The sequence below is a fragment of the Ilyonectria robusta genome, assembly GCF_021365365.1.
Source record: "Ilyonectria robusta strain PMI_751 chromosome Unknown BGZ61scaffold_3, whole genome shotgun sequence".
NCBI lineage: Eukaryota > Fungi > Ascomycota > Sordariomycetes > Hypocreales > Nectriaceae > Ilyonectria > Ilyonectria robusta.
Genome location: NW_025764437.1, coordinates 2,508,878 through 2,536,361, shown reverse-complemented (window position 1 = coordinate 2,536,361; position 27,484 = coordinate 2,508,878). Strand labels below are relative to the sequence as shown.

General features: G+C 56.0%; 12 protein-coding genes across 12 annotated transcripts; 6 read left to right on the top strand and 6 right to left on the bottom strand.

Moving 5' to 3' along the window:
- Positions 1 to 1,848: 1,848 nt before the first annotated feature.
- On the bottom strand, positions 1,849 to 2,710 carry BGZ61DRAFT_135752 (uncharacterized protein). Its single transcript, XM_046237218.1, has 3 exons — positions 2,574 to 2,710; positions 2,400 to 2,490; positions 1,849 to 2,292 (listed from the first exon to the last, which is right to left on the bottom strand). Exons 1-3 carry the CDS (start codon positions 2,603 to 2,605, stop codon positions 1,948 to 1,950), a joined length of 468 nt encoding a protein of 155 aa, XP_046109928.1. The 5' UTR covers positions 2,606 to 2,710; the 3' UTR covers positions 1,849 to 1,947.
- Positions 2,711 to 2,816: 106 nt separating this feature from the next.
- BGZ61DRAFT_473766 (CAP Gly-rich domain-containing protein) lies at positions 2,817 to 3,841 on the bottom strand (the record flags this gene model as incomplete). The annotated part of the gene is made up of 2 exons (XM_046248496.1): positions 2,817 to 3,305; positions 3,605 to 3,841. The coding sequence occupies 2 exons, from the start codon at positions 3,839 to 3,841 to the stop codon at positions 2,817 to 2,819; spliced, it is 726 nt and encodes a 241-aa protein (XP_046109927.1).
- Positions 3,842 to 5,208: 1,367 nt separating this feature from the next.
- On the bottom strand, positions 5,209 to 5,570 carry BGZ61DRAFT_443775 (uncharacterized protein). The gene has a single exon (XM_046244917.1). The coding sequence runs from the start codon at positions 5,441 to 5,443 to the stop codon at positions 5,243 to 5,245; it is 201 nt and encodes a 66-aa protein (XP_046109926.1). The 5' UTR covers positions 5,444 to 5,570; the 3' UTR covers positions 5,209 to 5,242.
- Positions 5,571 to 7,588: 2,018 nt separating this feature from the next.
- BGZ61DRAFT_443772 (uncharacterized protein) lies at positions 7,589 to 7,929 on the top strand. Its single transcript, XM_046244916.1, has one exon. It carries the CDS (start codon positions 7,690 to 7,692, stop codon positions 7,843 to 7,845), a length of 156 nt encoding a protein of 51 aa, XP_046109925.1. The 5' UTR covers positions 7,589 to 7,689; the 3' UTR covers positions 7,846 to 7,929.
- A 6,042-nt stretch (positions 7,930 to 13,971) lies between these two features.
- Positions 13,972 to 15,044, top strand: BGZ61DRAFT_135665 (uncharacterized protein). Its single transcript, XM_046237217.1, has one exon. The coding sequence runs from the start codon at positions 14,018 to 14,020 to the stop codon at positions 14,654 to 14,656; it is 639 nt and encodes a 212-aa protein (XP_046109924.1). The 5' UTR covers positions 13,972 to 14,017; the 3' UTR covers positions 14,657 to 15,044.
- Positions 15,045 to 15,432: 388 nt separating this feature from the next.
- On the top strand, positions 15,433 to 16,439 carry BGZ61DRAFT_490850 (uncharacterized protein; the record flags this gene model as incomplete). Its single annotated transcript, XM_046250368.1, has 2 exons — positions 15,433 to 15,683; positions 15,800 to 16,439. 2 exons carry the CDS (start codon positions 15,433 to 15,435, stop codon positions 16,437 to 16,439), a joined length of 891 nt encoding a protein of 296 aa, XP_046109923.1.
- Positions 16,440 to 17,251: 812 nt separating this feature from the next.
- On the bottom strand, positions 17,252 to 18,645 carry BGZ61DRAFT_443766 (S-adenosyl-L-methionine-dependent methyltransferase). The gene has a single exon (XM_046244915.1). The coding sequence runs from the start codon at positions 18,294 to 18,296 to the stop codon at positions 17,394 to 17,396; it is 903 nt and encodes a 300-aa protein (XP_046109922.1). The 5' UTR covers positions 18,297 to 18,645; the 3' UTR covers positions 17,252 to 17,393.
- Positions 18,646 to 19,799: 1,154 nt separating this feature from the next.
- Positions 19,800 to 21,166, bottom strand: BGZ61DRAFT_473762 (uncharacterized protein; the record flags this gene model as incomplete). Its single annotated transcript, XM_046248495.1, has 3 exons — positions 19,800 to 20,482; positions 20,572 to 21,009; positions 21,112 to 21,166. The coding sequence occupies 3 exons, from the start codon at positions 21,164 to 21,166 to the stop codon at positions 19,800 to 19,802; spliced, it is 1,176 nt and encodes a 391-aa protein (XP_046109921.1).
- An 893-nt stretch (positions 21,167 to 22,059) lies between these two features.
- Positions 22,060 to 23,514, top strand: BGZ61DRAFT_443761 (NADP-dependent oxidoreductase domain-containing protein). The gene is made up of 2 exons (XM_046244914.1): positions 22,060 to 22,432; positions 22,486 to 23,514. The coding sequence occupies exons 1-2, from the start codon at positions 22,187 to 22,189 to the stop codon at positions 23,146 to 23,148; spliced, it is 909 nt and encodes a 302-aa protein (XP_046109920.1). The 5' UTR covers positions 22,060 to 22,186; the 3' UTR covers positions 23,149 to 23,514.
- A 196-nt stretch (positions 23,515 to 23,710) lies between these two features.
- On the top strand, positions 23,711 to 24,696 carry BGZ61DRAFT_514430 (uncharacterized protein). The gene is made up of 2 exons (XM_046252209.1): positions 23,711 to 24,637; positions 24,689 to 24,696. The coding sequence occupies exon 1, from the start codon at positions 23,751 to 23,753 to the stop codon at positions 24,594 to 24,596; it is 846 nt and encodes a 281-aa protein (XP_046109919.1). The 5' UTR covers positions 23,711 to 23,750; the 3' UTR covers positions 24,597 to 24,637; positions 24,689 to 24,696.
- On the top strand, positions 24,304 to 25,524 carry BGZ61DRAFT_584950 (uncharacterized protein; the record flags this gene model as incomplete). The annotated part of the gene is made up of 2 exons (XM_046256381.1): positions 24,304 to 24,637; positions 24,689 to 25,524. Exons 1-2 carry the CDS (start codon positions 24,580 to 24,582, stop codon positions 25,522 to 25,524), a joined length of 894 nt encoding a protein of 297 aa, XP_046109918.1. The 5' UTR covers positions 24,304 to 24,579.
- Positions 25,486 to 27,226, bottom strand: BGZ61DRAFT_443759 (Deoxyhypusine synthase). The gene is made up of 3 exons (XM_046244913.1): positions 26,780 to 27,226; positions 25,891 to 26,670; positions 25,486 to 25,831 (listed from the first exon to the last, which is right to left on the bottom strand). Exons 1-3 carry the CDS (start codon positions 26,987 to 26,989, stop codon positions 25,760 to 25,762), a joined length of 1,062 nt encoding a protein of 353 aa, XP_046109917.1. The 5' UTR covers positions 26,990 to 27,226; the 3' UTR covers positions 25,486 to 25,759.
- Positions 27,227 to 27,484: the final 258 nt, after the last annotated feature.

Below are 27,484 nucleotides of genomic sequence, written 5' to 3'. Positions count from 1 at the left end.
GACATCACCAGTTTCACCACCGGTGTGATCAGATGGATGCAAGTGAGGTTGCTTCAACATGAACACCACATACGAGTCGTCGTCCGATTGAAGAGGATGACGGGGTACAATTCACAGCTACCACATACTTCAAGGAGTCACAGAATTCAAACATCCACTTTGCCTGTTCCAAGAAATGCACACCCCTGGTTTTGAGCAATTCCTGGCTGAAAGACTCACACTTTGCATCAATGATGGTTTCGGCAGTTGGAGTCACCTGCCGGTGATTAAGGGCAGCGATGACACTATGCCCAATTCGGTGTGCGCCACAAAGCAGTTGGAATGGTTAAGTTCGTACCAATGCGACCAGTCTCAATCTAGATGTTGTTTCCATCGAGGAGATCGAGGACATTGCAACGTCTCATGAACCATGACCAGCATATCAAACCCCCAATAGTTTAGGATCAGTCTACAGATGAAGGTCATACAGACATGGATACGGGAGAGTCACACGCTCCAGCTGCTCAGCCCCAATGCAGTTCCCACTTAGACTATTGGTCACATTGTGCTCAGCCCCCAATGGCAAGGACTGAGGGATGCGCTTGCTAAGCTCGTTCCCAGACTGGCCAAGGTTTCGGCAGATGATCGTCGCTCGCCATTCAAATACTCGGTGTGCGCGGCGCCAGCCCACGCCACTCGACGTGTCTCGAGCGAGTTCCTACCCTAGATCGGTCACCGCGGACAGTGCTATCGCTGACGACCGACATGGTCATACCTCCAATAAACTATCCAATCCAACGTATTGGTAGAGTGGCCTGGACCCAATAAAATTATGGGATCATTTGTATTTTGCTTTTTACAACGTAGTGAGTTCTGGGCCTGGAACTTACTTATCATCTGCTTCGATAGCGTTTGAGACACCTGATGAATTGAGTCAGCTATCGGGCTATATTCCGCCGAGAACGCGAATTTCTGAAACGCGTTATCAACAGTCCAAGATTGATCGATTAAGCATGTTAGATTACATAAATCTCAATATTCAGTGAATATCGTGAGCTACCGACTTGTTGTGAAGTGCGAACGAGATGTAATCTAACCGTTACTTAGCTCGATCATACATCCACGCATGTAAACAGTCATTCATTGGTGCCCAACCTTCACCTAAAGCCAGCCTGAGGGTTCCCAATTCACGGCCAAGATCAAGTCCGAGCATCGCCGAGCTTCGGGCGATGAAAACAACAAAGATCCTGGGATGACCACCCACCCACGCAGCAGCCGAAGCCACCGGTTACACGACTGCACTCCTGATGCGACCCCATCCTTCCAACGCACTCCCCCCTCCATGGCGAAATAGCCCGCGTGTTCATGTTTGCTTTTCGCGGGGGACGAGCAGTGCAGCAACAGGTTACATCCTTGGAGCTGCCAGAAGCATCGGCGGGAACTATTGCTGGGCGTAAGCCACCTCAGCGCCGAACACACCTGTTGGTTTGACCATCATCGGAGTTGTCAATGCGGTCCACGTTTCCCTTATTCCTTCCCCTTACCCGGTGGCGTTTTCGAAAAACCCATCCGAGCCGGCAGATGCCATGATCTGGGTTCATCTGCCGAGTGTGCCTTGCTTCTCCTCGTGATCATTTTCTTGGCCCGGGAAGTTCACGATGGCGAGATGAGTAGAACACATTACTGAAGGGACCTTCCGAAGTATTTGCAACTCAAAATTCATAACATGAGAAGTATCAACCAGGACCCTTATATTCAACCAAGAGGTCATTCATATTGGTTGAATACCTGAATCCCAAGTGTAATATCACACCCCTTGTCCCTCAAAGCTGACAGTTCACCGGTTAAATCGTAGATAAATGCCAACCTCCGAGCTGACTAGGATTCTTCCTGCAAGGCCGCAAATCATTCCCGCCACAAACGCGGAGTGCTTCTACCCCGGCCGCAAATCTGCGTCATGATCTTCGGCTAAACACATTGTCGTCTCGGATTCCGTCGAAGATTGTTGAGCCGGTCGCCCGCTCGGCAACTGCTTTCGGAACTTCGCGGCATGTCATCATGCATCAATAACCGAATAAAAAACTTGGAGAAAGAAGCACGCGACTTGCCGGATATGCGATTCGCCCAGTCTGGTCTTGCCAGCAGTGCTGGACCGACCGACGCCCCAACCCACTCGGCAGCTAACAATGACGCAAGACGAAAACGTCGAATTAAAAAGATTCCAAATGGTACCAACTGTTTGTTGAAACAAACAGTCGAGTTTGAAGTCGAATTAAGGTTCATCGGGGCCGTTATGGTCGGGCGAAGCCGTTGCTGCAAGAATTCACGGATTGGGAATCATCAGCGAAGTACTTGACCTAGTCTGGAAAGTGACGCGAGCCAAGAATCGAAACGGCGGTGCGAACAGGCCTAATACGCACAACAGAGTTCCATTCGAAGGGCTGGTTTGAACCTTGGGGTGTTGTAAGGAGAGATACTTGAAACATAGGCTGTCCCTGGCGGCTTGGGGAGCTTATGGATGGGTTAGCCTATACAGAAGCCCATGGGGTGGTCGGGAGTTTTGATTTCAGGCAGGGCTCTTACAAGACTCTCACCTTTGAGTGGACCATTCCAAATACAATGCCATTGTTGCCAAGAAGGTTTTAGAGATAGTCAAAAATCTGATTGAACAGAGAGACCTTCGACATGAGCCATGTCAGCCTTTCACACGTCCAAAGAGTCTCATATTGATCCGTAATCATCTCCCGGTCTCTCTCGCATCACCAAAAAAGAGCCATGTAGTTTTGTGTAAGTGTTTTTGTATTGGAGTTGTTGATCGTTCTGGGCGTGCGTGTCGACTAGATCTCCTCCATGTCCTCCAAGTCATCGAGGGCCGGGAAGTTGCCAGTCTCGACCCGTTCGGGCCGCACGAACACGCCATGCTTGAGTTCTGAGGCCTCACCCCAATACCTCGTACCAGCGATGCTGCCATCGTTCTTACCCACGGGCTCGTCAAGCTGAACCCCCACCCAGGCCCCGAGACCGCCGGGAATCTCCTTGACCTCTCCCACGTACTTGATAGTGCCCCGCTTGGTGTCTTCACCGCCAACCCTGCACCGCTTGTCGACGGCAATGCCGCGGGAGGCGATCTCGCGTTGGAAGCCGGCCAGCTTGGCCTGTTCGTGGCTGGGGGCGTTAGGGTCAAAGCGACCAAGCTTCTGGTTCTTTTTCCAGGAAAGGACCGAGTCCGTCTTCTTCTCGTACTCCTCCTCGGGCATGACGTATTTGTCAACACCCGAAGTATCGTTGAAGTTAGGCCGAGCAGCTGCAGGACGTGTGTCAATCACCTGCCAGGCAAATCCCTGTCAGCCCTATCTTGAACTACTCGCGGCAGCAAGGGAAAAAAAAGTGCATATTGGTAGCCGGTGGTTTTAATTACTAAACCGGGGATGGCTGGGGAGCGCTCAAGACACGCCCCATGTGCGGGCGCCGCCTCTACCCAGCCTTCGGGACTAGATGCGGACGTCAACGGAGGCGTCGACGTCAGCTTCAGCGTTCGCCGCGGGCGTCTGGCGAGAAATTTTCGCGGCTCCGTGGTGCAAGCATCGGAGAGGGGGAGGACAAATGAAAACTCTGTTGGACTTACATGCAGCTCCGCATATGGGACCAAGGGATAGTTGGACAAGTGGGTGCCATCCTCGTTAGCCGCCTCGAGGGAGATGGCTTCGGCGCCCGGCGTCTTGAGCGAGAGAGTCTGGCAGGAGGGTGGGATGCCGGTGACAGTCTCCAGCTTAGATTTCAGCTGGCTAATGGACCATGATGGGGTGATGCGGCGTTCGGCCTGCGCAAACTCGGAGATGACGATGAGGGGGACGTCGGCCATGGTGAAGGGCGAGTGGTGAGTGATGGAGTGGTGGGTGATGATTGATGGTAGCAGCGAGGATGGCGTTTGTCAAGTGACAGTTTCTCTCCGGGGGCTTTCGGGGGCTTCGAGACCGGGGGTACGGGGGTGGTTGGAGGGATGTGATGGAGGGATGTGATGGATGAATGGAGGCTGATCGGAAATGGCTTCCAGGTTCTGGGTTGTGGGTTGTGGCGGTCAAGATTGTCGCGAGCCGCCGTGCGCCGCAATTCACGGATTGGAGGGAGGGGGGCTTGCTTAGGTACCTGAGGTAGGTAACTTAGGTACCCGGGTTCGGATGGAGTTGGAATCTGGGGCCTGAGTACCACTCAGCGAGGAACTTGGACTTGGAGGGGTTGGAGGGGTTCTCATCCATGTGCGTGCTTCGATTGATGAAAGTGTGGTGGGGTCGCGATTATGCAGTCGTCGTTGAGGGAGAGAAGGACAGAGTGAGAGACAGACGAGGAGAGACATGCCGGCGGAAGAGTGGATGCCGGGGCGGAGAATAAGGAAAACCAACCATGGATCCCTCCTCGCTCAATGCCTCATATTCCGATTGCGCGCATCGCCCGTGTTTCGACTGACGCGCCCCTCGCATGAGATGGACATGGCCACAGAAGCATGCCTGCGCGCCTCATTGCCCGCAGGCCTTACCTCGGAGCATGGCCTCAACGGGGGAGGCGCCGGTTTCTGATAGGTCCAGCCAGACGCCCGCGCCTTGCGAATCGTTGAGAGAGCTGCCTGCGAGTGGCCATAATATCTGGATGATATCTCGCCCTGGTTCGGATTGGGCCCAGACTCCCGAGGAAAGTGAGCTGTCGGCCGACCTGTGGAACTGCAGTCTGGGCCTCTGGTCGCTAATCTGCGGGAACCTCTCTCTTCCTAGTTAGGTACCGACGAAAACAGTTACTGAACTTATGCGTTGCTTTGTTCTGCATAAAGGAACTATTACAAACCTCGAACCCACCGCGCCTGGTTAGGGAGGTATGTAAGTCAGGCTCCGTACTTCGTACTGCGTACCTTACCGTATGCTTGTTTCTTCCCTGGTTTCAAGCCAATAGTGGGGTTAATTTCCAGCCACTGAACTACTATTGCCCACCAACACAGAGATCAATCTTCTACTTAGCCACATAGCGGCGCAGAAATTCTCGAACCGCACCTGGTATCCTTGGGAACTAAGCAGGTTGGAGCTTAGCTATGACAAGGATTTCTTTGGTTTTTCTTTTTTCCCTTGACCTGCAGCTTGCATGAAACCAAGAAAAGATCATTACCTACACAATGACTAAGGCCGGTCTCTGTCTCCCCCCCCTGTCTCCTCTTCTATCATGTACTATGTTCGGCATTGGATGAACGTATTCGTACGTACGGACAGGTTCCCCTGCCTCACCCCAGACACTCTCCGACGTGGAAGCCGTACATATGTCGAGCAAGTGGGGGGGAATCTGGAGGGGGAGAGATGATCCGGCCAATGGGTGACAAGCAGAAACATGCCGAAATAGGCAATGGTAACAGCTCACCTCGGGGCCATCCCTCTGTTGTTGCCGTTGCATTTGCGCGATGCGCGATACGCGTTGTCCGTGGCATGTTTGCCGATGCCGTGTTGTTGACCGTCGTTGCAATATGATATGATATGATATGCGGGCGCGGGTGCTGCGCTGTCTTGTGCTAGGCTTGCAACCATTGATAGTCCGCACCTAAGCGGCTAATGAAGTCTACATCTGGACACCCAGACGCACACATACATATAACTCGCGTACTAGTCTAGAGATTGATCTCTGTGCGAGGGCAACAGCAAACCCCTCCATCACCCCCAAGCCGGCCCGGTCAGGACCAAGACCGGCGATTGGTCCGGCTGGCGTTTGTCGGCGTCGCCCGCGGACCCGTCCGTCTGGAAACACGGAAGCGCAACGACAGCATCGAATGCAAGCATCGAATGCAAGCCCCGACGCCAGATTTCGCGCATAACGAGTTGCACCAGGGTCGCCCGCCGCCGGCCGACTCCACATTGTGTGCGCTCCGTCGCCATCTGGGCCGCTTGCCGCTGGCCGTGTGGCCCGCAGCAGAACATGCAGCAGCGGCAGCTCCCCGACATCCATCTGAGTGTTTGGTAATTAACGAATGTATGCGTCCAGTACGTACCTACTTTTGCAATGCACATGTAGCTACGTACTATGTAGTATAGCGCTCCGCGGCGGCTCAAAGCCGTCCGTCGGGAAAACGTGGGTTGGAACTGGGGCATTCGCTGTCCGCGGCCCTGGTCGACATGGCCCCCGGTCTGGCACTCGCTCTTTGGCCTCCGGGTCCGGGTCCGGCTCAATGCGGAGGGCGGGCGCTGTTGTAAGAGGAACAAGTTTAGATTGCGACGGCGACAACTCAGTGTCCGCTCGGGCCCGCCTCCGGTGCATCACAAAGTCAGTCGTGCTCGGTAGGACCGCGTCTGCGTGGTGTTTGATGGCCAGACGTCGTGCGACCGGGGAAAGGGTGATTAGAGGGAGGGTGTGCGGAGCCTGCGTATGTACTAGCTGCTCTGTTAGACCGACCTGTCACGTAGGGCTGAATTGAGAAGGCAGCACAAGTCAGTAAACCTTGGCCATCCATGGGCCATGGGCCATGGGCCACGGGAAACGGTGCACTAGGATCGATCTGATATGTAGCATAACGAGGCGAGGCTAGCCGTGCAAACAGATGGGGGGACGGGATGAAACGCCTGGGTCGTGTTCGCTGCAGGCTCCTCGTGACAAGTCATAAATCCTCCGCCGGGGTTCGCAGCGCCCCCCAACCGAGCGGCGCGGGTGGCTTATTGCCTCTTGTCTGGCCTCTTGAGTCTTGACGCCTTGAAAAGGAAAGGTCTCATATCAGGTCGGCTTGTTGAGATGCTTCTTCACCACCACAGCCGGTCCGGTGCCTGTGCGTATCTGCAGTCCGTGCCAGCACAGCGTCCGTGTTTGCATCTGCAACATGAACATTAGGACATTAATTCAGGACTGAAGCCCTTTTCATCAGGCCAGATGTGCCGAGTCCCACGACCGGCAATGGTGTGACGGTGACAAAAAGCACACCCCTTACTTTTCCGCTAGAAGCAATGCTATTCTCAGCTCTGGAGCTTGGGGCATCGTCATTTTGGAGATTCCACATTCAAGGAATGCGGTGAACCACTTTGGGCTTCGCCTTGCAATGCTGTGCCCTGTTATGTAAAAGGAGTCATGAGAAAAGAGATATCACGAGGCCATTGATTGATTCACCAAGCTCATTCAGGCCTGGCCGTGGCCCCCCAAGGCGCTTTGATACCCGAGTCGGTATCGTCACGCTCCGCCACAAGATGCTCGCTCACCGCCACGTTGGGTACGGCGCTGAGAGCGCTCGCTGTGTGACGGGGAGCGGCCAATTTGCAACCCATGGGGATCGAAACATGTCGACACCCGAGTCCTGGTGCCAAAGCCAAAGCCAAAGCCGGCCAGCGACGTGGAGCCCTGCGTGCGCTCGATCGGTGAAGGACACAAACGCCCAACTCGGGGGAAACACAAGGGCGGAAGGGGGTGAGTCTATCGCGCGCATCGAGGCCATCGAGACCATCGAGACCAGACCATCGAGGTCATCGAGAGACCGAGATGGTCATCCATCAGCATTGTCGTTGTCGTCCCCCATCCCATCCCACACATCCCATCGCCCATCGGACCATGCCCTGTCCTTGATCCGCTGCCCGACTCCAGCCCCCACACGCTTGGTTCCGTCCGCGTCAAGGACCGACCGAGCATTAGTGAGTAGTGACAGAACAAGGCAAGACACGGTAAGATTAGACAAGATAGGGCGAGACAACACAAACGTCAGACATGACGGGACGCTGCCGCCCGGGCCTGTGGCGACCCGCCCAACCCCTACAAGCCGCCAAGTTCCCCCATGTTTCTCCTCCATGCGACCCCCATGCGCTGGTGCTTGCTTGCTTGCTCCCGGCGTGCTTTGAGGCTTGCGCTGGCAGAGCTGGCTGAGCTGACCGAGCTTGCAGCGTGCCTTGTAGATCCGCCCATGACGTCGCTGACAAGCTGGCAAGAATCAGGCGCGGGAGCGCTTCGTAAATGGTGCGGCATTCCTACGTAGGGGTCTCGGGGTGCGCATGGCAAACAAAGCAAAGCATGCTGCCTCTTGGACGAGGCGATGCTGATGCAGAACGGATGCGATGCTAGTACCAAGGCCAAATTGCCAATGAGACAGCCGCCAAACTGCCTCCATCCCCGTCGCTAATCCCGTCCCCCCAACCCCGCAGGATTTTCTTCCATCGCCGTGTTTGCCAAACCAACCGCCGACCAGTCGCGTTGTCGCCCGGGTTCCCACTGGGGAGAAACCTCATCCTATTCGACCTCCAGACCGGCGTGTCTAAGCTGCGCCGCGGTCCAGCCGCCCCCCTTCTGCTCAAACATGACCGCAACTGTAAGAGCTGCAAGAGCTGGGGCCCACTGATAGGCCGCGGAGTGGCTGGAGGAACGACACACGTACATACGCCGCAGCTCACTTGACCCTCGATCCGGTGCTTGAATGGATGTGGATGGTTCGTGACGGCCAGTGGGGCCCTTTTGGTGCCTTTGGGGGCCTTGGAAGGACGGCATTCGCAATCCCACATCATGGTCTAATGCTCGCGACAACTCACGATGGAAGCGCAGGGAGAGGTCGAAGCTGGGGCTGTGAACCCGCCATTGGGCAGGGGTTTTCGTCAGAGGGGCACCGGCAATCACTCTACGATGCGTAACGGAATGTGTACCGGGGTAGACGAGCTGGCGGATGGGCGAGCAATACGACACGGCAGGTGGGAGATCTGGCGACTTGCTTTGCTCGGGCACCAACAGCAAAACGGCCGCCTGCCTGCTTGCTGCTCCTAACCTATGTATCACCTTCAGGCCTCACCAGCAAGGGACAGATGGCCATCCTCATCTTGGCCTGAAGTAGTCGCGGGGGCTTGGGGCTCGAGAACTAATTGATCCAGGCAAGCCTCGCTGTGGCAACTCCCACGCCCCCATCACAGTCCTGTATCATGTCCCAACTGCTGCGTTGTGCGCTGGAGAGCGTTTCATTCACCCCGCCGCCATGCCGGCCGGCCGCCCTGTGGTCTGGTGGCCGCCTCCGTCGATAGAGCCCTGGTCCCTGGCCGCAGATCCAGCTTTCTCCAGCCCGCCTCATCCTGCCCATTTTTGGAGCAAGGGAGGCCAGGGGAGGAGGGGCGGCGAGCTCGAGCAGATGGCCTGGGCCTAAAACGGGCTGAGCAAGGGCATAAAAGAAGGAAGAAGAAGGAAAAATTCTTTCATCGAGGTGGAGGTCGGGTGGCGGTCACGATGCCACCGAGGTGGAACCCTGCCACAGATGATGTCGACTGCTGGCTGGCAACAACGTGGCGTCCTTGGAGAGGGACCTCAGAGCCTGACGACCGTGGCATGCCTGCGGGAAGAGCCTGCTGCTGCGAGCTGCGAGCTGCGAGGCGCAAGCTGCGGGGGGGGGGATGGCGAGGGCGACAGCGAGGGTGAGGGCGAGGCTTGTTAGTTAACGCGCGCTGCAAGCACAATGCCGAGATGTCTCAGACAGCGCGGGGCGGTTCGCTGGTGGTGGAGGATACCCAGTGGCCGTTGTTGCGGCACCTGGGCACCAGCACCAGAGAAGCAGTTGTCGTCCTCTCGCACGACACCACTACGGCGAGAGGCTTGCATATGTCCCCGACTTTGCGCCTTGGCCTTTCACGCCCCTCCCTCACAGCTGTTGGGTTGCGTTGCCTCTGATAGCCGACCAACCGGCCGGACGACCGCCAGAACGGAAGAGGAGAGACAGACAGGAACCAGATTGGGCCATGTGGCTTGATGCCAGGCGTGCGTGGACGACAGAGGAGGGAGTGGAGAAGGGGATGTGAGGGAAAGGGGGGTCGTGTTGGTGGTCGATCATGGTTCATGGACGTCGATGAACGCTCGAGGCATGGTGGCTCCCCCCCCCCGCGGACAAGCCCGTAAGCCGCAACCCCCAGACATAAGATATGTACCAGGTAGCTCACACGCACCGAATACTACGTACATGACTTTACGCATTCAATCGACGGTCTGCTTCCAAGGTATTGTATGGAGTACCGCACCCAACAACGCACGTAACAGCGCACACACATACAGACCTACATCATACATACCTGTAGGTACATACCGCCCAAGGTAGGTTGTCTACGAAGGATGGCGCAGGAATTTGGACGACTCCCCAAGGTATAGATACGTACCGACTGTACAGTATAGTACAGTGCGTGATCTGTGTCTTTCAGTGCCTAAAAAACCCCTTGGATCTTGACTATTTGGTACCTACCTACTAGGTAATGAATGCATTTGAGTTCAATTCTTATTCTCTTAAAAGTGAGGTTTCAACAGGGCACTGTTAGCCTAAAGTGCACTATAGAGCACCGTACATAACCATAAATTGCTTGTCTGTTTCTAAATTTTTAGGGGAGAGTTTCTGTAAGACACTTGTTGCTACGTCGCCATTGATCGACCGCATATCGTACTGTGTGGGGGCTGCCTCGATACCTGCATTGATGTTGTCAAACTTCCTGCGCCAGCCTTCGTACATAGCACACGCCACAATCCACGACGGCCCTGGATTCTAGGTCCATGATCCATGACACCAGCGCCGGCACCAGCTCATCAACTCACCAACTCACCAGCCCTCGACCGACCGACACGACTGCCACCATCACCGCCACCTCCATCATCAGAGGGGTTCTCCCTCGTTGGGGATGGATGTCATATTTTTGACCGCCAGTTCATCAGCACCATCCAGGGTGCTCCCGGCTCCCGTGGTACTAGGCGGAAGACGGCGTGGAGCAAACGAAGAGAAGCTGTCCTTTTCATGGCGCACCGGCGTTTTGCTGGGTTCGGCCGGGCTCAAGGTTAGGCTGCGGGTGGCCGTCTGGACAGATCTGATGATGGCCCCAGATTGAAACCATGATCCATCACATCAGCTAGGTACCTCGTACCTTACAGAGAGAGCTTGGATTGGGGCTGGCGTTAGGTTTCATTCCCACGGAGACCCTCACTGGAGACTCCGTTTTGAGCCACTTACAATGCTCGGCCCGGGCCTTTTCTTTGTTGGTTCCAAATTCCGCGCGCCCCGAAACGTTCACTCGAGTCAAGCACCAGCCCCAGCCCCAGCCCCAAGCCCCAAGCCCCAAGCCTCACCCGCCAAACTCAAACCTGCGTGGGAGTTGTCGCGGGCTGTTAACGCACAGACAGTCTTTGGGCTCGTGCTTTTCGCGCCTTTTTCCAAGGTGGGAGAAGGACCAGGGCCACCGGCTCCGTTGTCAGTCTGTCAGTCTGTTGGACATGGCTGGAGCCACTGCTCTTGGGGGCTGTCACTGTCAGTCGGGGCGCCCCCGCGTGCTAATTATTCGTCGAGTAATGTGGATGTGGGCTGGCTTGTTCAACCGGCGTTGTGGCTTTGCCCTGCATCTCGCCAACCGCCGCTATTTCCCTAACGACAGATCCGATGTGATGTGATGTGATGTGGTGTGGTGAACCTAGTAAAAAAAAAAAAACTCAAGTGACACGCCTCCTTTGGGCCTTGATTGTTAACAGGGAGCTCAGTTTTTTCTTCTTCTCTTTCTTTGTTGGGTTTCATAGCAACCAGAGCTAGAGCGAATGAGTGAGTGACTGAACGAGTGTTCTCTCCGGTTGAGTTTGGATATGCAAGGGTGCCGACTCGGTCTTGGTACATGATACGTAGTTGCGGGTGCGGTTCATTCTAGCTTGAGTAAAATATGGCCTACGTCTCCAATACATTACCGGGTGCGTCTGTGGTGCGTCTGTGGGAAGGCCATCCCGCACTGCGCCAAAGCCGGCGATTGGCGCCCAAGCCGCTCGTGGTGATCATCACCAACCCATCACCAGCGCGCGCTGACGCTGACTGACGCTGACGCTGACGCTCGAGATGCTGGCGCGGTACCTGGCTGCTGGGTTTGGTTTGTTGGTTGTTGGTTGTCGGCCATGGGCAATGTCCGACGAGGTACGTCAAACGTCGTGCCTGGGGCGCCTAACCTAGAACTGACAATCCTGGGAACTGCTTGTCTGATGTGCGATACGATGCTGCGTCTTGCGCTCTCGCTCCTATGAGCTGTGCTGCTCTGTGTGTGGTGATCGAGTACATTACGTATCCTTGCTATGCGCTCCCATCAGCATCATCATTCAGCATAATGATGGCGATGGCGACGTCGACTTCGGTTGGCGGGTACCGCGAAGTACCTCATTGGCACGCATGACATCGCCCGCATGCCTGTACCTCGCATGTATTCCATGTCACAACTTCTCCCCGCTTGCCGCCCTGAGCTCTGTCTCCCAGGGAGTTCCTGGATGTGCTAGCGCGCCTTCTCAAGAGATTGGTGGCCAGGCCTACCTCACACCACGTCGTCACAGACTGCAGGCTCTTTCACACGTCCTCACCCGCGCTCTCGCAGGTCCTTTGGAAGGGGTCGACCTTCTTGTGGGGACTCAATGACGCCCGCTCATCCACTCACTGGCCCGCTCGCTCGCTCACTCACACGCGCGCTCGTACTCGACTCGACTCAACAACCCCCTTCCTTGCGCTTGGCCGAGCGTAGCTGCGCGGAGGCTCGGCGAGGGGGACCCTTGACCCAGGTCCTGGACAGCACATCGTCAATAACTTACCGACCTGCCTCGAACTAGGTGGTTCGTGCGAACGCCTCGGGTGTCGTCGTGCTGGAAGCAGCCTCCCTTGCGCCATTATTTGGCACGGCCGCTGCGCTCCACGCTCCATGCTCCTTGCTACATGCTCCACGGATGTGCTCTTGACCCATCTCCGGCCTGCCGGGGATCGAAGGCGGGTGTGAACGGCGCGTACACTCCCTCGATACATTCGTGACCACCACGAGAGGCGCCATAGGGCCGTAACCGACTTCTACTTCTGGGTATTGAGGCCAGTGAGGCCTTGGGTCAAAATACGAGACCGAGGGACCGAGGGACTGAGGGACTCCGGATTGAGCGACTGAGGGCTTAAGGGTCCAGTGGATAGTGGACGGACGAGACGGTAAAACGGCGATACTGTACGGTACCAGCACCGCCGAGGCAGCCCGCGCCGGAGATGGATCGCCCGGGCAAGCCCAGATTGATGAGACTTTATGCATGTGTCGTGGCATTGCGCTGGACAGCAGCATCCATCCATCCCTCGCTCGCTCGCTCCCCCGACCCCCTCCACGCGCGATTCCAGCCCGTTCTCAAACCCTTCCCTCCCCCAGTCTCCAGATGAAAAAAATCGGAGCCGGGAAGGCGGACGGCCCCATGCGAAGATCGCATCGTTCAACCCAACCCAACCCGTTGCAAGGAAGGGGAGGGAGGGGCGTGGGCATGAGGTCCAGGGGCGTGTAGCGTGCTGCCCGTGGCCGCCAGACTGACAGCGACGCCAAGGCCAGGCGGTACTGGGCCCAAGTACATCCGTTCCAACTTGAGAGACCGACACTTTCTCTTACTGACCGGTATTATGACATGTACGGGGCGCTGCTGCCCTGGGCGTTATTCTCGGGCCTTACCTGACTAGGGAACCGGTGATGCTGAGGCCATCGTGGGCAGCATGGAGCGAGGCGAAGCGCGAAGCGGCAAAATGGGGGCCACCCAGAGTCTCTTTCCCCATCCGTTGCCCATCAAGGACTCGGGCAGGATTGTAACTGGAACATGAGCTGGAACCAACTGGAGATGGAGCTTGGCACCTGGGACCTGCTCAACCTGGGCTGAGACCTGAGCAGTGAGCAGCGAGCAGTGAGAACCGGGGACGGGACGGGGGCGTGCCTCGACCGTTGCATCACTCTTCTTTTTTTTTTTCTTCAACGCTGAGAAACGCAAGGTACCAAAGCCTCAGGCGGCGGCGCTCCCCATCCCATCCCATCCATCCTCGACCTGTCGATGCGCTTTGCCTTATTGCCAAACATGTCGACTCCACCTCCGCCCACTCCCACTTGGCTTGACTTGACTTGGCCCTGTTCACCGCACCCTCCCCTGGCGTCTGGCGTCTCTCGTGCCACACCCCTCCCCCTGTCCATACTAGAGGTCCTTGACCGACCCGACTCTATGCTTGCTCGTTGTTCCTGTTCCTGTGCTTTGGTTCTCGCCTTGTCACGTATAGCCCTAGGCTCTTGTTAAGATGGCCAGTCACTTGGCTACGCTGCATCGGACGCTTGGGCTTGATGTAATTAGACCCCGGCTTCCTGTGCTTCCTCCCCACTGTGACGGAGTACCAAGTACGTCGCGCCTCCTGGCTACCCGAAGCACTCGACAACCATCAAAACCACTTCTCTCGGGCCAACTCTTCTTTTCTTTTTCCTCCGCGCCCCCCTCGACTACGGCTACTACGTACATAGCTCCATCTTTAGCTCTTGCCCTCTCCGTGTCTCGACTCCGGCAGACCTGGAAGCCAAGCGAAGCACTCCCCGACGTGGGTCCCGGCCTTGTCCTGCGCCTGAGACTCCTCCTAGGCTCCTCCTACTGCGTACTACCGTACTACTACACTACTGCTGCTGCTACTACTACAACACCCTGCCGACGTTTCTTCTGCGGAACAGACTACCTCAACTCTCTCTCAGCTTCTTCAACCCGACACGTTCCCCATCCCACTCTGCTCCGGCCTGGTCCCCGTCGCCAGCAAGCTGCGAGAAACCAGCCTCACCCTGGCCTTTTTACCTTGCCCCCCCTTTGGCGCCCTCGTGTCTGCTCTGCCTCAACCAGCTCGTCTCATCTCCGCCCATTGGTTGACAGTGCCCTGGAAATCACCAATCACACATAGGTGACTGCCTTCAGCATCACGACGAGCCACGTTCATCATCTAAACTACCTGCTACTGCCGCCTCCCGAGACAATTCCCCTTTCTTCTCTTCTCTCTCTCTTCGAGGTACCTGCCTGAGCCGACATCATCGACCTGAACCAGCACCCCTCCATCACAGGCACGGTTTCCGCATCCAGCAGGCACACCAAAGCCACCAACCTTCTTCGACTGTTCTTACTGTTTCAAGTTTGAGCCTCCTGGTCGATCTCAGACCACACTCGACCACCGCCGAGGTATCCCGCACTCTTTCCCCTTATCGGCCACTATTCCCCCGGCGTCGCCTAGAAAGAAGTCACGCCTCAAAGTGCTCCTGTTGTGCCTTGATACACGGCGTTGTTCGACGACGCAGGGCTTATCCAAAGCCTCCCCCAAGCCAGACGTAGATCAGACCCAGACGAGTCGCCGAGCTGGCCCAACTCAAGAGCGAGTCTCCGCTCTGCCTCTTGCGGGCAGAGTTTCCGTCCATCGCGGTTGCGCAGGACCGCCTCGATCTGGTGCGCGCTCCGCGCTCCTATGCCAACAGTCCCCGCGTGGGCAGATCGGGCACACCGGCTGTCAACGTGGATATCGCCGCCCTCCTAAAAGGCTCCGACTCAGATGAGTCTTCAGTTTCTCCGCCTCGACAACTCCAAACTGCTCCCACGCCTGCTCCCGTGCCTCAACCCCCTTCAGCAGAGGCCGCTCGCGCTCCAGCTCGGCCAGCTGTGCATGGTGCGCCGCCCGTAGCTCAAGCCCCGATGTCGACTGGTAGGCGCAGCATGCCTCCACACGTCTCGGACCAACCCGTCAAGAAGCAGAGTAAGTGGTCGCCAGAAGAGGATGCACTCATCATCGAGCTCCGGGGGAGTGGTATGAAGTGGGAGGATATCTCCAAGCGTCTCCCCGGCCGAAGCGCCATCAGCTGTCGCCTCCACTATCAGAACTACCTCGAAAGACGAAGCGAGTGGGATGAAGAGCGCAAGAACAAGCTTGCGAGACTGTACGAGAGGTAAGGACCACAATCTATCCGCTTCAGGGACTCGGAACTAGACAGACTCCATCGTCTTCGGTTCTCAGCTATCTCTGGACCCCTTAAACTTGAAGCTCAAGCTAACATGATTACAGATTCAAGCCAGAGATGTGGGCAAAGGTCGCGGAGGAAATGGCCGTCCCCTGGCGAGCAGCAGAGGCCATGCACTGGCAACTCGGCGAGGCTGATATGGCTCGACGAGCCGGTGTGATTCCATTCTCCCTCGCTGCCGTCAACGTCGATAACAACATCAACAATCATCGAAACTCCCCCTCTCGCAGCCACGCCCACTCAGCCTCCCAGGGCAGTTTGCCCCGTGACTTGCGAGCTCCATCTCCTCGAGCCATCTACAACCGGCCGCAACCCATGGCAGGTGTCCCAAGCGGCCGCACCATCATCTCTCGCCGCGAGTCGATTCCTCCGCCCCCGATGCCCATGGCACCCGACCCCAACGAACTTCACTACGTGCCAGGACCTGGCTTGGCCCCGATCCAGAACCAACCACCACCGCGAGGAGGAGGACTTCTTCCAGGAGTCGCCGAGCTCACTACGGGTGTAAGCCCATATAGCACTCCTGCAGGGGCAGCAACAATTCCCATGACTACTCCGCCAAGCCAGGCACCACTTCTCCCCGCCCTCGCGAGTTATTCCATGGAAACGGCCGGATTGAAGCGACGAGCTAGTCCCGATGACCGGCTCCAGCGCGAGTCAAGCCATAGGCGGCGCATGGCATAAATCAGCTCACCCTCCTCACATCATGGGGGGGCACGGGCGAATAAGGAGTTGAACTTGATTTTGTTTGGGCAGCAATTGCCCAGGGTTGGGAAACGAGGGTTGTTTTGGACAGCAGGCGACACGAAACGGCGACGCATGGTCTTTTACCGGGGACGGAAACACAATCACACAATCACGAACACCTCACACAGCATATGGGTTGCATCGGGACGAGGATAAACTGGACGTAGGAAAACGGTTCTCTCCATCTATTACTTGAAACGTTTTGGAACGAGGGTACAAAGGGACTTTTTTTGGGAGACATATCTTACAACAGCATTCATGGCATGGGGCGACGACGGGATGGGACACGAAGGATACGAGGCGAAAGACATTTTTTCATGCGAACCAAAAGCCAAAAACACAGGGTATTTTTGCTTTTCTTCATTTCGTTGTCTTGTCATTTTTCAGACCGGTTTTTTTCCTTCTTGGTTGGTCTTGTATGGGTAGAGGCGCACGAGGGCATGCAGGGGTAGGCTTGCCAGGGGCATGGAACTGGGAGGATTTGAAAGGCCAAAAAAAAACAGGGGCTGTTTAGATTGTTCTGTTCCTGGGCATTATTATGCCTCGGAAGAAGAGAGAGGAGTCGGAAATGAGGAGCATGGGGAAAGGGATCGGACCGGTTGGGATGGAATGGTGGACATCATGGGACAGCGGGAACAGATTTGAAATTTTGTATTTTGACAGACCTTATCAAAGTTGATAGAGAAGATGCGGAGGTTGTACAGTTATTGGGTCAGAGAAGGAAGAGTAAAGTTGCGAATGGCTACAGTCATTACATTGTTTGAGGGTGCTCTGACACCCATTTAATGTCACATGGTGATTTTGTTTCAGTAAGTTTTACTTGGTTTTTATGACCCCCGCTCTAAAGGGTTTTTGATTTCCATCTTGTAGTCTAGCAGGCCATGTGGTATCTCACGATGGCCGACTACATATCACCCACCAGTTATCCCTCTCATAGCCGCTGTCCTCAACCACGCCGCCAGCCGCGACGGCATCCTCCTCCAGCTCGCCCTTGCGGTACAGGTGATAGTAGCGCTGGAACGTCTCCTCTGGGCCCTGGCCCTTGGGCTTGCGCATCACCCACGGCACCAGCGTGTCTTGGTCGCTGCCCTCGTCCCAGCCGCGGCGGCTCGACGCCTGCTCCAGCGCCCACACGTACACCAGGACGCGGCCTTCGCGGGGTCGCACGCACTCGAGCAGCGCGGCGATAGCCTCGCGCCGGCGGGCAGGTGTAGAGAGATGGTGGATGACGGCAATGCTAATGACAAAGTCGACGGCGGAGTGGCGATGCGGCAGCGCGAGGCCATCGGCGACAGCAACGTCTACCTGTCCGATCCCAGGTACCGCAACGTCGTCCTGGGCCGGTCTCTCGGCACGCTGCCCCTCCCAGGCGAGGCGGACGAGGGCGGCACTGCGGTCGGAGCCCAGGATGTGGATGGCCGGGTTGACGCGCAGGTACTTCCCGTTGCCGCAGCCGACGTCGAGCCCGATGCTGCCGGGGCGCTGACCGAGCAGGAACTGGGCGACGAGCGGCCACGGCTTGTGGCGAGTAGACGAGAAGTGCGGCGCGATGGCCTCGTAGACGGCGTGCACGTGCGTGGCCTCGTATGTCTCGGCCTGGGCCGTCGCGGAAGCGGATGCGGAAGCGGGTGTGGAAGCGGAAGCCGATGTCTCAGCGCCGGCGGTTTCGGCGCCCTCGTCGACACGGCCCTTCCCCTTGTCTCCTTCTTGTTGCGGTTGGTGATGAGGCTGGGCGGGTGCTGCTGCTGGCCCGTTCCCGTGGCCAGCCGGTATCGCCGACGAACCACTCGCCATGGCGACTCTAGAGGTGGTTTCGGGGTTGGTGATGGGGCAAAACCTGGAGACGCTTGGGTTGGAACGAGGTCAGGGTGTCGACTTCTACGGGCGGTTCTCGTCGACTTCCCGTTTTGGAGGGGCGTGCGAGAATTAAGCGGGGGGATGAACGAGCGAGCAGACGATGTCTGAGCGTCCTTTGTCACGTTTGGTTGTAGTCCGTACGGAGCATGGAGATGGAGATGGTGATTAGTTTTTTCCAACGGTTTTGGAGTGTCATCGTGGTTGAAGAGAGTGGGGTGGAGTTGTGTGTGCGTGAGTCTGTGTCTTGCTTGTCTGGTCCGGGTGCGTTTGTGGTTGGGAGTGGAGTTTCCAGGGGGGAGGTGTGCGCTGTAACAACGTGTGTTAGTGCCCAAAGTCCCCGCCAGCTGGTTCCATTCGTGGCTGATCAGCCCTTCCAAACGACTTCCGCTTCGGGAGTATTAAGTACCGAGCAATTAGCACTGCAACAACCCCATCCCACGCTGTGACCTGATAGGAACTCGCAATCCAAACCAACAAGACTCGAGATAATTACTAAGTTGTCCTATGCTCAGGCCCCGGCCGTCCAGGGAATCCCACGGACTGCATAGTACGTAAACCAATAAGTTCGCGATCCTGCCAGCCCCCCCGGCTACGAACGCCTCGGAAACCTCCCGCCAAACGCCCGTCCCCTCTTTGAAAGTTCCATGGCCATCTCCACACAATTTGCCCATCTCCACATCCAGGGTCCTGTTGTTCACATCACCTCACACTTTACGGATACAGCACACATGGCGTCACCCCAAACAGACTAGACAATGGAAATGTGAGGCTGCCCGCTGCGACCCTGTTCCCCTTCCCCGTCGCCCTGGTCCCCGTCCCTGTTGGCGATGCTTCGATTAACGCCGCTGCGGGCTGGCGGGCGCTCGACACATGATTCCACACCCCGGATCGTGCTTCAGATGCACAGCGCAGCGCTATCGACAGGGGGCCTCAGGCATGGGTTCTTGCTATGCACGACATCTCCGATCAGCCGGGCTGAACTTGGAGCCTCACGAGTCAAACCACCGCGGATAGTTCCCGGGCCATATTAGACGCTTGGGCGCCTCGCGTGTCGTGTCGTGCTGATCCAAGCGAACCAGGGGGTTTGGCAAAGGCGACAATGGCAAGGGTTGGATATTCATGCCCAGCCTCCAAGGGTCGTCAAGAACGCATGATCGTCCGATTGCTAGTTTATGTCCTCCTAATCTGCTCTCTTGTACCGTGTACTTATCTGACACGAACCATCCATCGTCTCGTAGCGCCGGCATCTCCAGCCTCTCCGCGAACTTCCCGAGTCCCTGCATGTCGTGGACGTGGCTTCCCCCGTCTCCCACGTTGCCCGCCTCGCTAATTATGCCGTGGTCTGCCTAGGGGCCTAGCTTAGAGAGCACCCCTCCCCTGTTTGTTTTCATCAAGACTGTACGGTAGTCTGTACGGAGTACTCCGTAATGAACGGTGCGTTTATCGCTTGCCAGTGTTGAGCGGGCTGTTGGCATCGAAAACGTCCGACGTAATCAGGTCCGGGTACTGCACACCACCCTGCGTGAGCGCTGACTCCATAGTCTCGAGGATCACGATGCTCTCCGACCACGGCATGGTGCTGCTTTCCTTCTTTCCATCGCGGATGCATCGTGCGCACTCATCGGCTTCCCAGAACATGCCGTGGCCCCAGTTGTTACGCTTGGGGTCCTGGGGGATCGGGCACTCAACCAACTCGACCTGGCCTTTACCGTCCTTCTTAATCACAGAGTACTCGGTAGGCCGGTACGCGGGACCCTTCACTTGGATCTCGCCACCAGCGCCCTGGATGCGAATAGCAGGTCCGCCAGTGTAGAGCCCGTCCAGGTCGGTGCCGACGCGCAAGCTGGTCATGGCGATACCCATGGCCTTGCTCTTGGGGAATTGGCAGATAATGGTGGTCATCTCATCCGTGCCAGTGTCATATTTGTTAATGGCAGACACCACGTTGGGGACCTCCTTGTCTTCCTCGGCCTTCAGGTGGTAGAGCGTCTGGAATACCCAGGTCAAAGAGTAGATGCCCAGGTCGAGCAGGGCGCCACCAGCGAGATCGGGGTTAACCATACGGTGGGAATCAGGAAAGTCAATCCTGCCATTGGGGAGGTCATTTCCGAAGGAGAGATCGGCTGCAGAAGAGCGTTAGTCAAGTGATTTGAAATTGGGCTTAAACGGGCCGTCTAAGCTGAGCTCTCGCAGGCAAAAGGGTCTCTCTTACCAGTTACCCGGTAGACGGGGCCAATGACGCCGGACTGGATCATCTCTCGAATCTTGATGCTGAGAGGGAAGAATCGGGTCCAAACGGCCTCCATAAAGAAGACGTTCTTCTCTCGGGCAGCCTCGATCAACTTCTTGGTCTGGGACGCCGTCACGGTGAGAGCCTTCTCGCAGAGGACATTCTTGCCAGCCTGGATGGCCAACATGGCGTTCTGGAAGTGGTGGCTGTGGGGAGTAGCGACGTAGATGATGTCGACGTTGGGGTCAGCGACGAGCTCGGCATAGGAGCCGTAAGACTTGGCTGAGGCAGGCCCATCAATCTTCTTGATGAAGTCTGCCGCCCGCTGGCTGGAAGTGGAAGAGGCGACCGCAACGATTTCGTGGCACACATCATCGACTTCTCGGGCTGCGGGGTTGGTGAGGAGATCCTGGGTGAAGTCTGCAATAACGCAGTCAGTGAGAGTCCGAGGTGAATAGAAGAAGTGTGAGAGGTAAAGCTAGGGGAGAGGAGGCGCAAAGGATTAGAGGCATCAATACTGACTCTCAGCGATGCCACCCGTGGCCAGGATTCCCCATTTGAGAGTGAATGGAGCCATTGTTTTGGAGCGGGGGTTTGTTGGTGGGGGTTTGGTGAGGTTCAATAGAGCCACAACGCAAGTCGTTGAAGAATCCGAAATGTCAAGAGAAGAGGAATAACAGAGCCAAGAACGGGCAAGTAGAGCGGATTGGAATTACAAAGATTTAGCAGCTCCGTGGTATGATGGGCTTCTACGTGTCTCTTTTTATTCTGGCTCTGTAGTCACACAGCTCTGCGGGGTAAGCCAAGCTGTGGATGGGCTCTGGTCCAGAATTGCTTCAATGAGCTTGCTCGGGAAATCTAAATTCCTCAATATGGCTAGATTCGCCGACATTCCCCCCGAGCTCTCCAAGAGCACAATCGTCATACCCGTCCAATCACCCGTCCAATCACTTTACGGATGTGCCTGTCAGACCGAAGCTATGCCCTCATGTCTTCCTAGCACCGGTCAACTAGGCAACTCGTTCCACAGCTCGGGAAATTCGCTCCTCATGTCTGCCACAACAACGACCGAACCCCGCGCGAGCTGCACATCGAGGTGGGGTGGACAGACACCGACGTCATTTTCATCATTGGGATTCGCTCGCTAGCCTTGAACATATCATTAATCGATTCTTCGCGGAAAGAATTCCACTCGCATCTTGTTCGGGAAGTGACTTGGTCCGTCCTACCCTGTACTTCGTCCCCAAGGGACTTGGACCAGTCAGGCTATTGCTGTTTAGCTGTCGACTTCTAAAGGGGAAGATAATGGGTTTTCCATGTATTTTCTGTATGAAATGAGCGTATACCTGGTACTTCATGGTCACAGGGCCTTCGTGGGTGGTGTATGTAACCCAGGGTTGCGTACCTCGCTAGCACTACGTACCCGGCTATTAGCAGCTATTATTTGAAACTAGTCTCATCAGGCAGCATGTCCAACGTACATTCACCACAACCACCGAGCCTCATTTCAACGCCGTATTACTTGCTCACGCCTGTCTTGAGAAACCGGCATCACGCCACAACTTGAACCACCCCAGCCCGGTATCACCTCATCACCATGGCACAAGCATCCCGCTTAGCCAAGGACTTAACCCTCAAGGGTTCCGTCACTACCATCCCAAAGCTCGTCTATGGCACAGCATGGAAGAAGGATCAATCGGCCGACCTTGTCTACAAAGCATTGAAGAATGGCTTCCGCGGCATCGACACGGCCGCACAGCCAAAGCACTACAACGAGAAAGGCGTGGCGCAGGGCGTCCAGAGGGCCATCGGAGATGGAATCGTCACGAGGGACGCTCTCTTTGTAGGCTACTCGTCCAAGAGACACCAACACGAACCTTGACTGACGGACTGAAGATCCAAACAAAGTTCTCGCCGCCTAGCGCTCAAGGCCCCAACCCGCCCTATGACCTTGATGCTCCGCTGGTCGACAAGGTTCACCAGTCGGTGCGCTCGTCGCTTGAGTACTTCACCACCCAAGGCCAGGAGCCATACTTGGATAGCGTTGTGATGCATAGCCCTTTGGACACTATAGAAGAGACAATCACGGCCTGGAAGACTTTGGAGACATATGTTCCGAGTAAGATCCGCAATCTCGGCATCTCCAACACAACCCTCCCTGTTCTCCAAGCCTTGAACAATGCAGCCACTATCAAACCCAGCGTCGTGCAGAACCGCTTCCACGCAGAGACTGCGTTCGAAACCGGCCTGCGCGCCTACTGCCGAGAGCAAGAAATCGTCTTCCAGTCTTTCTGGACTTTGAGCGCTAACCCACGTCTCGCCCGAGCTAGTCCCGTGGGGGAGGTCGCAGAGAAGTCTGGGGTAGCTCCAGTAGCGGCTTACTACGCCCTCGTACTAGGACTAGATGGGATCACCATCTTGGATGGGACAACTAACGAGGTTCATATGAAGGAGGACTTGGAGGGCATAGATGTGGTGGGTGCCTGGGCTGAGGGAGATGGCGCGGCGGATTGGGCTTCTGCTTTGGCCAGTTTCAGAAAGGTGATCGGAGAAGCCTAGCTGTGTTCTTTGATGGACAACCTCTATGACCTAGAAACTCGGTAGAGTTTTCTTGTTCCACTTTATAGGTACCTAGTCAACCAACTTTCTTTGTCGCCTGACTGGTATTTCACAGAGCCCTTCTACCTTGATACCTAGGTGGGCAGGCAGACAGGCCAATATCGTACCAGTCGCTGCTACTAGCCGGAGGTTGACCCGAGAAAATGTTCCTCCAACAAGGTGGTTAACAAGGCGGTTGAACCCTTAGAGTTGGCCATTCGCCCAAGACAACCGGGTTGCAAAATCTCAAGGTGGAAATCATGGACGGCCATGGAATTCCAATGGCAGTATATAATGCCCTCGAGCCGCCGTTCTATGGAATTATCTTTTATCACTCCCAAGAAACTACCACGGGTTGAGCATTGTTGGCACTTTCCGTGTGCTCTTTCCTTGACCACTTTCCTTGAGACATTCTCCATCGACAATCAGACCGACATCGTTGAATGACTGGTCCAGATTCACCATCAAACATTATCCATAGTTGAGCAAGAAGTGCATATCCTATTACTGTATCCCCAACCAGGTATCAACTTCACGGCAGAGTACCTATCCTGGGAGAAGCAATGGCAAACACCACAGGCAAGAAGCGCGCCCGCAAGTCGTTGGGATTCACGCATAAAAAACGACGTCGTGCGCCAAAAACTGGCTCGACTAGTCTAACACAGGCAGAGCAATCATCCCATCGACCATCCCCCCAATCATCTCCTCAATCATCCCCTGAGCCATCCCATCATTCGTCCATTTCGGTTTCAGGGTCTGAGGAGGCGTCGATAATCCAGCAGCTGGAGAGTCGCAATTCTCCAGTCCCATCCCGCTTCGACGAAGAAGATGAGGCGTATCAGGCGGCTTGTATCTTGTTCCAGCTTTCGAAGGGAGGATACTCGTCGCCTGGCGATTTAGTTGGCTGGTGCGAAATATGCTGCCCCATCTGCCGCCAGTTGGCGGGCAGCTCGAGGCTCCCAGGCTGTCAACTGCCTGGCAGCTGTTATCCGCCCCAGTTGGATTCTCAGTTTCTCCCACAAGGTGAATTCTTCTACCCTAGTGCACACACTGAGATTCCTTCAGCTGGAAGAAACACCAACGGAGCGGATTTTGTTCACAACTATCCTAGCTACCCACGCCACAACTACCCTTCTCGATCGTCATCGCCTACGTCAGGACGAAACTCGGCACCTCCATATTCCCGGCCTTATCAACATCTGCCACCCCTCTTGCAACACCGGGAAGCTGGATCCGGCTCTAACAGCACCGAGGCACTTCCCGCCTCTACGCCCTCCCTTACGCGGTCCAACAGCCCGGGCCAGCATTCGGGAAACGGGCTCTTGTATTCTGCCGCCTTCGCCGACCCCGAGCGGGACTTGGAGGGTACCATCTCCAACCCCGGGACCGACGATGGAGCGCAAGAATGAAGCAACCCACCGAAACTTCGGGCTTCGGCCCAAGCCGCCTGGTATGTCACCTTCTCATACCGTCCCGACGACTCACGCTGACCAGGTCCCAGATCTTCGCATCATGATCAGGCCGTATGAACCAGTCGAACCACTGGTGGTAACTTCGCAACCCTCTCCGATTAGCCAGGATGGGAACAGTAGCACCGCAGGTTCCCGCCGAAACTCGACTTCAACAGCATCGTCTTCGACACCATCCAAGAGCCCAGTAAATTCCGGTGAAACTTCCATCACGACCAACAATGGGACGTCCAGCTCCTCTAGGACACCCACACCCCCACTTCCCCGAAGAAAGAAGCGGAACAGAGCGAAAGCAGCCAGCACAACGAACTCAACATCTCCCACCACTACTGGTCCAGGTGTCGCTGGGACCAGTCCACCACATGGAATCGCAGAATTGTCTACTCTTCCGCCGAATCACTCTTTCAATCGTGCTACGCGGGAATTCTGGCGCCAGGGATCCCGAGCTGTTCGTCGCCCAGATGGTAGTGTGGAGGATATTGACGTTATCCACTGGATGATGACAAGAAAGGGTGGGATCAACGCCTCTTGGCCGCAGCTTAAGGATGGTCAGAGAGCGATTGAGACCATAGGAAAGGACACAATTGACCTCGGACGGATTTGGCACAAGTGCGCAGAAGAGCAAGAAGAGGAGAAACGTCTGGAGGAGAGGCGACTAGCAAACAAGCGTCGATACCGACCGAGAAGTGACTGGGCAAAGGAGAAGGCGGCTAAAAAGGCTGCGGCTGCGTCGGTTAAACAGTCTCGGGAGGACATGGAGATCGCTGGAGCTGACGGAGACTTGCAGAGTGGCAATGTTTTGGAAAAAGAAGAACCAGCAGCGAAGAGGCAGCGAGTGGACTGTGTTGACGAACCATGCGAAGCATAGGCTAGGTAGCATGAGGGTTACCTTGCGCACCTTGGCATGCCGGTTTGGGAGGAAGACGTCACCACTGTTTGTTAGCATCGCCTCTGCCGTCTGGTTAAGAAGTAGTAGAGTTGGCTTGTTTATCGTTTTTATTTCTTTTCATCGGTTGGCGACTCCTACTTTTCACCGTCCGCCCTTTGCGGATTTCTTTTTTCCTTAACGTCTATTCATTTAGCAAGTCTAGTTTGATTTATTTTTATTGTGGGATATCCTTTGCGAAAGTGTTTGCCACAATGAAAGGGAAACAGGCCGTGGCCTCGAGGTAAACCTGAGTAAGTTCGGGTTAGCATGTTGTAACGTATGCACACGAGACCTTGTGATTCTTACCTTAACGCTGTCAGCGCCAATCTTGATCTTTCCCCAGGAAACGGCCTCGTCTGGCCTTGCGCCGGCGTCACTGCCATCGAATTCTTGGGCGGTGTTGATGTAGACGGCTGACTCCGCACCATTGCGCATCAGACATGCGTTGGCAATGTGGTGCTTGACGAGCCCGCCACCCAGGATAATCATGCCAGCCCTCTTGGCCCGGACGGACATGGTGTTGATGCGGCGGATATCCTCGACGAGGTCGATCTTGAGTTGCAGGGGGGACGACTTGAAAGTGTGGAAATACAACATGTCGCCCAGGCTGCCGTCAGTGATGGCCGGGCAGAAAACTGGGATGTTGTTCTTATAGGCCCAGTAGTAGACAGAACGCTCGTCGTTGATCTCTTTGCCGAGGCGATGGATGACCTTGGAGGGCGTCCAGTTGATCTCCTCATCGGTACCCTTGCTGGCCTCCTGCTCCTCGAGCATTTTGTCGAGGATGGGAACGACCCAGTCCTCAAAGGCGCAGTAGTTGGCGTTGGGGACGACCAGGTTGCCGATGCGGTTGAGGCCCTTGCGGCGGAGGTCGGCACCGGGCGTGCTGAACGCGCCGATGTAGGTGTCCCCGAGACACTTGATGAAGTCCTCCTCGACGCCGCCGGCGGTTGTCACGATGGCCGAGACGTGGTTGTGCTCGACGAGCCAGCGGAAGACGCCGCGCAGGCCGGATGAGATGAGGTTGGATGTGTATCCTAGGAAGATGGTTGTCTTGTCACCCGTCTCTGGGTCTCTCCAGGCACGCTTCAAAGAAAAAGAATCAGAGTCAGCACAAACGTCATTTTTGTTGCCTTGTGAAATTCGATCATAAGCATCTCCAAGACTCCTTTGTTAGTGGCGGGGTTTGTCTGACCATGTCATTGATGATCCTCACGGCCTCGCACATGGACGAGGCCTGAAAACCCATGTGGCGCATGCCCTCCAGCAGGTCCTTGGCTGTGACAGGGCCCTTGATTTTGTTGAAGTCCAGCTCCTCCACCTTCTGGGCATCCTTGGGCATCTCCTCGGACTGGACGAGGACGGCGGCGGAGGCCGCGGCGGGGGGCGCATTGGAGGGGTCCATGGTGGCGGGTTGGCAGGTTGAGTGACTCGAATTTACAGGCGAGAGTGACGAGAAAAAAAATTAACAATGATCGAGAACAGCGCTGTAATAGTCGTCAAGTCAGACCCAGTAATGTATGGAGTGTATATATTACTTGGGTTGAGTTATCTCATGCACTGGTCTCAGACACGGGCCACTTTTTGGAGGTCGGTCTCTTGTTTCCGTTGGTATATTTTTTTCCGCAACCCGCTGACTCTTCACTTTCTTTTCGCCTCTTGTGAGAATAAATCCCGGCTCCGGGCTCCGCAGACGACCGACCACACGGCGGGGGCTATTGGGTCCTTGAGTCTTTGGCTTGTGGGCGTGGGGAGCAAAAAAGCCCAGCAAGGTCTTGGGCGTGGGCATAGCGCTCCACTGCCAGACCCGCCCGTTCTAGGACTAGCGCGCGGCGGCAGTTTTGGGACAAGCCCCAGCCCAAGCCCCATGTGGCACAGGCAGTCGATGTGAGCCACTAGG

What these genes read in the sequence shown, in the direction of transcription:
- BGZ61DRAFT_135752 (XM_046237218.1), bottom strand. Translation starts at nt 2,605, where the DNA reads ATGGCATTGTATTTGGAATGGTCCACTCAAAG. An exon ending in TTGGAATGGTCCACTCAAAG is followed by an intron (nt 2,491 to 2,573) that starts GTGAGAGTCTTG and finishes CCCATCCATAAG; the next exon opens with CTCCCCAAGCCGCCAGGGAC. An exon ending in CCTTCGAATGGAACTCTGTT is followed by an intron (nt 2,293 to 2,399) that starts GTGCGTATTAGG and finishes GAATTCTTGCAG; the next exon opens with CAACGGCTTCGCCCGACCAT.
- BGZ61DRAFT_443775 (XM_046244917.1), bottom strand. Translation starts at nt 5,443, where the DNA reads ATGCCACGGACAACGCGTATCGCGCATCGCGCAAATGCAACGGCAACA.
- BGZ61DRAFT_443772 (XM_046244916.1), top strand. Translation starts at nt 7,690, where the DNA reads ATGACGGGACGCTGCCGCCCGGGCCTGTGGCGACCCGCCCAACCCCTA.
- BGZ61DRAFT_135665 (XM_046237217.1), top strand. Translation starts at nt 14,018, where the DNA reads ATGGCCAGTCACTTGGCTACGCTGCATCGGACGCTTGGGCTTGATGTA.
- BGZ61DRAFT_443766 (XM_046244915.1), bottom strand. Translation starts at nt 18,296, where the DNA reads ATGGCGAGTGGTTCGTCGGCGATACCGGCTGGCCACGGGAACGGGCCA.
- BGZ61DRAFT_443761 (XM_046244914.1), top strand. Translation starts at nt 22,187, where the DNA reads ATGGCACAAGCATCCCGCTTAGCCAAGGACTTAACCCTCAAGGGTTCC. An exon ending in TCACGAGGGACGCTCTCTTT is followed by an intron (nt 22,433 to 22,485) that starts GTAGGCTACTCG and finishes GACGGACTGAAG; the next exon opens with ATCCAAACAAAGTTCTCGCC.
- BGZ61DRAFT_514430 (XM_046252209.1), top strand. Translation starts at nt 23,751, where the DNA reads ATGGCAAACACCACAGGCAAGAAGCGCGCCCGCAAGTCGTTGGGATTC.
- BGZ61DRAFT_443759 (XM_046244913.1), bottom strand. Translation starts at nt 26,989, where the DNA reads ATGGACCCCTCCAATGCGCCCCCCGCCGCGGCCTCCGCCGCCGTCCTC. An exon ending in TGAGGATCATCAATGACATG is followed by an intron (nt 26,671 to 26,779) that starts GTCAGACAAACC and finishes TTTTCTTTGAAG; the next exon opens with CGTGCCTGGAGAGACCCAGA. An exon ending in TTGGCGCTGACAGCGTTAAG is followed by an intron (nt 25,832 to 25,890) that starts GTAAGAATCACA and finishes GAACTTACTCAG; the next exon opens with GTTTACCTCGAGGCCACGGC.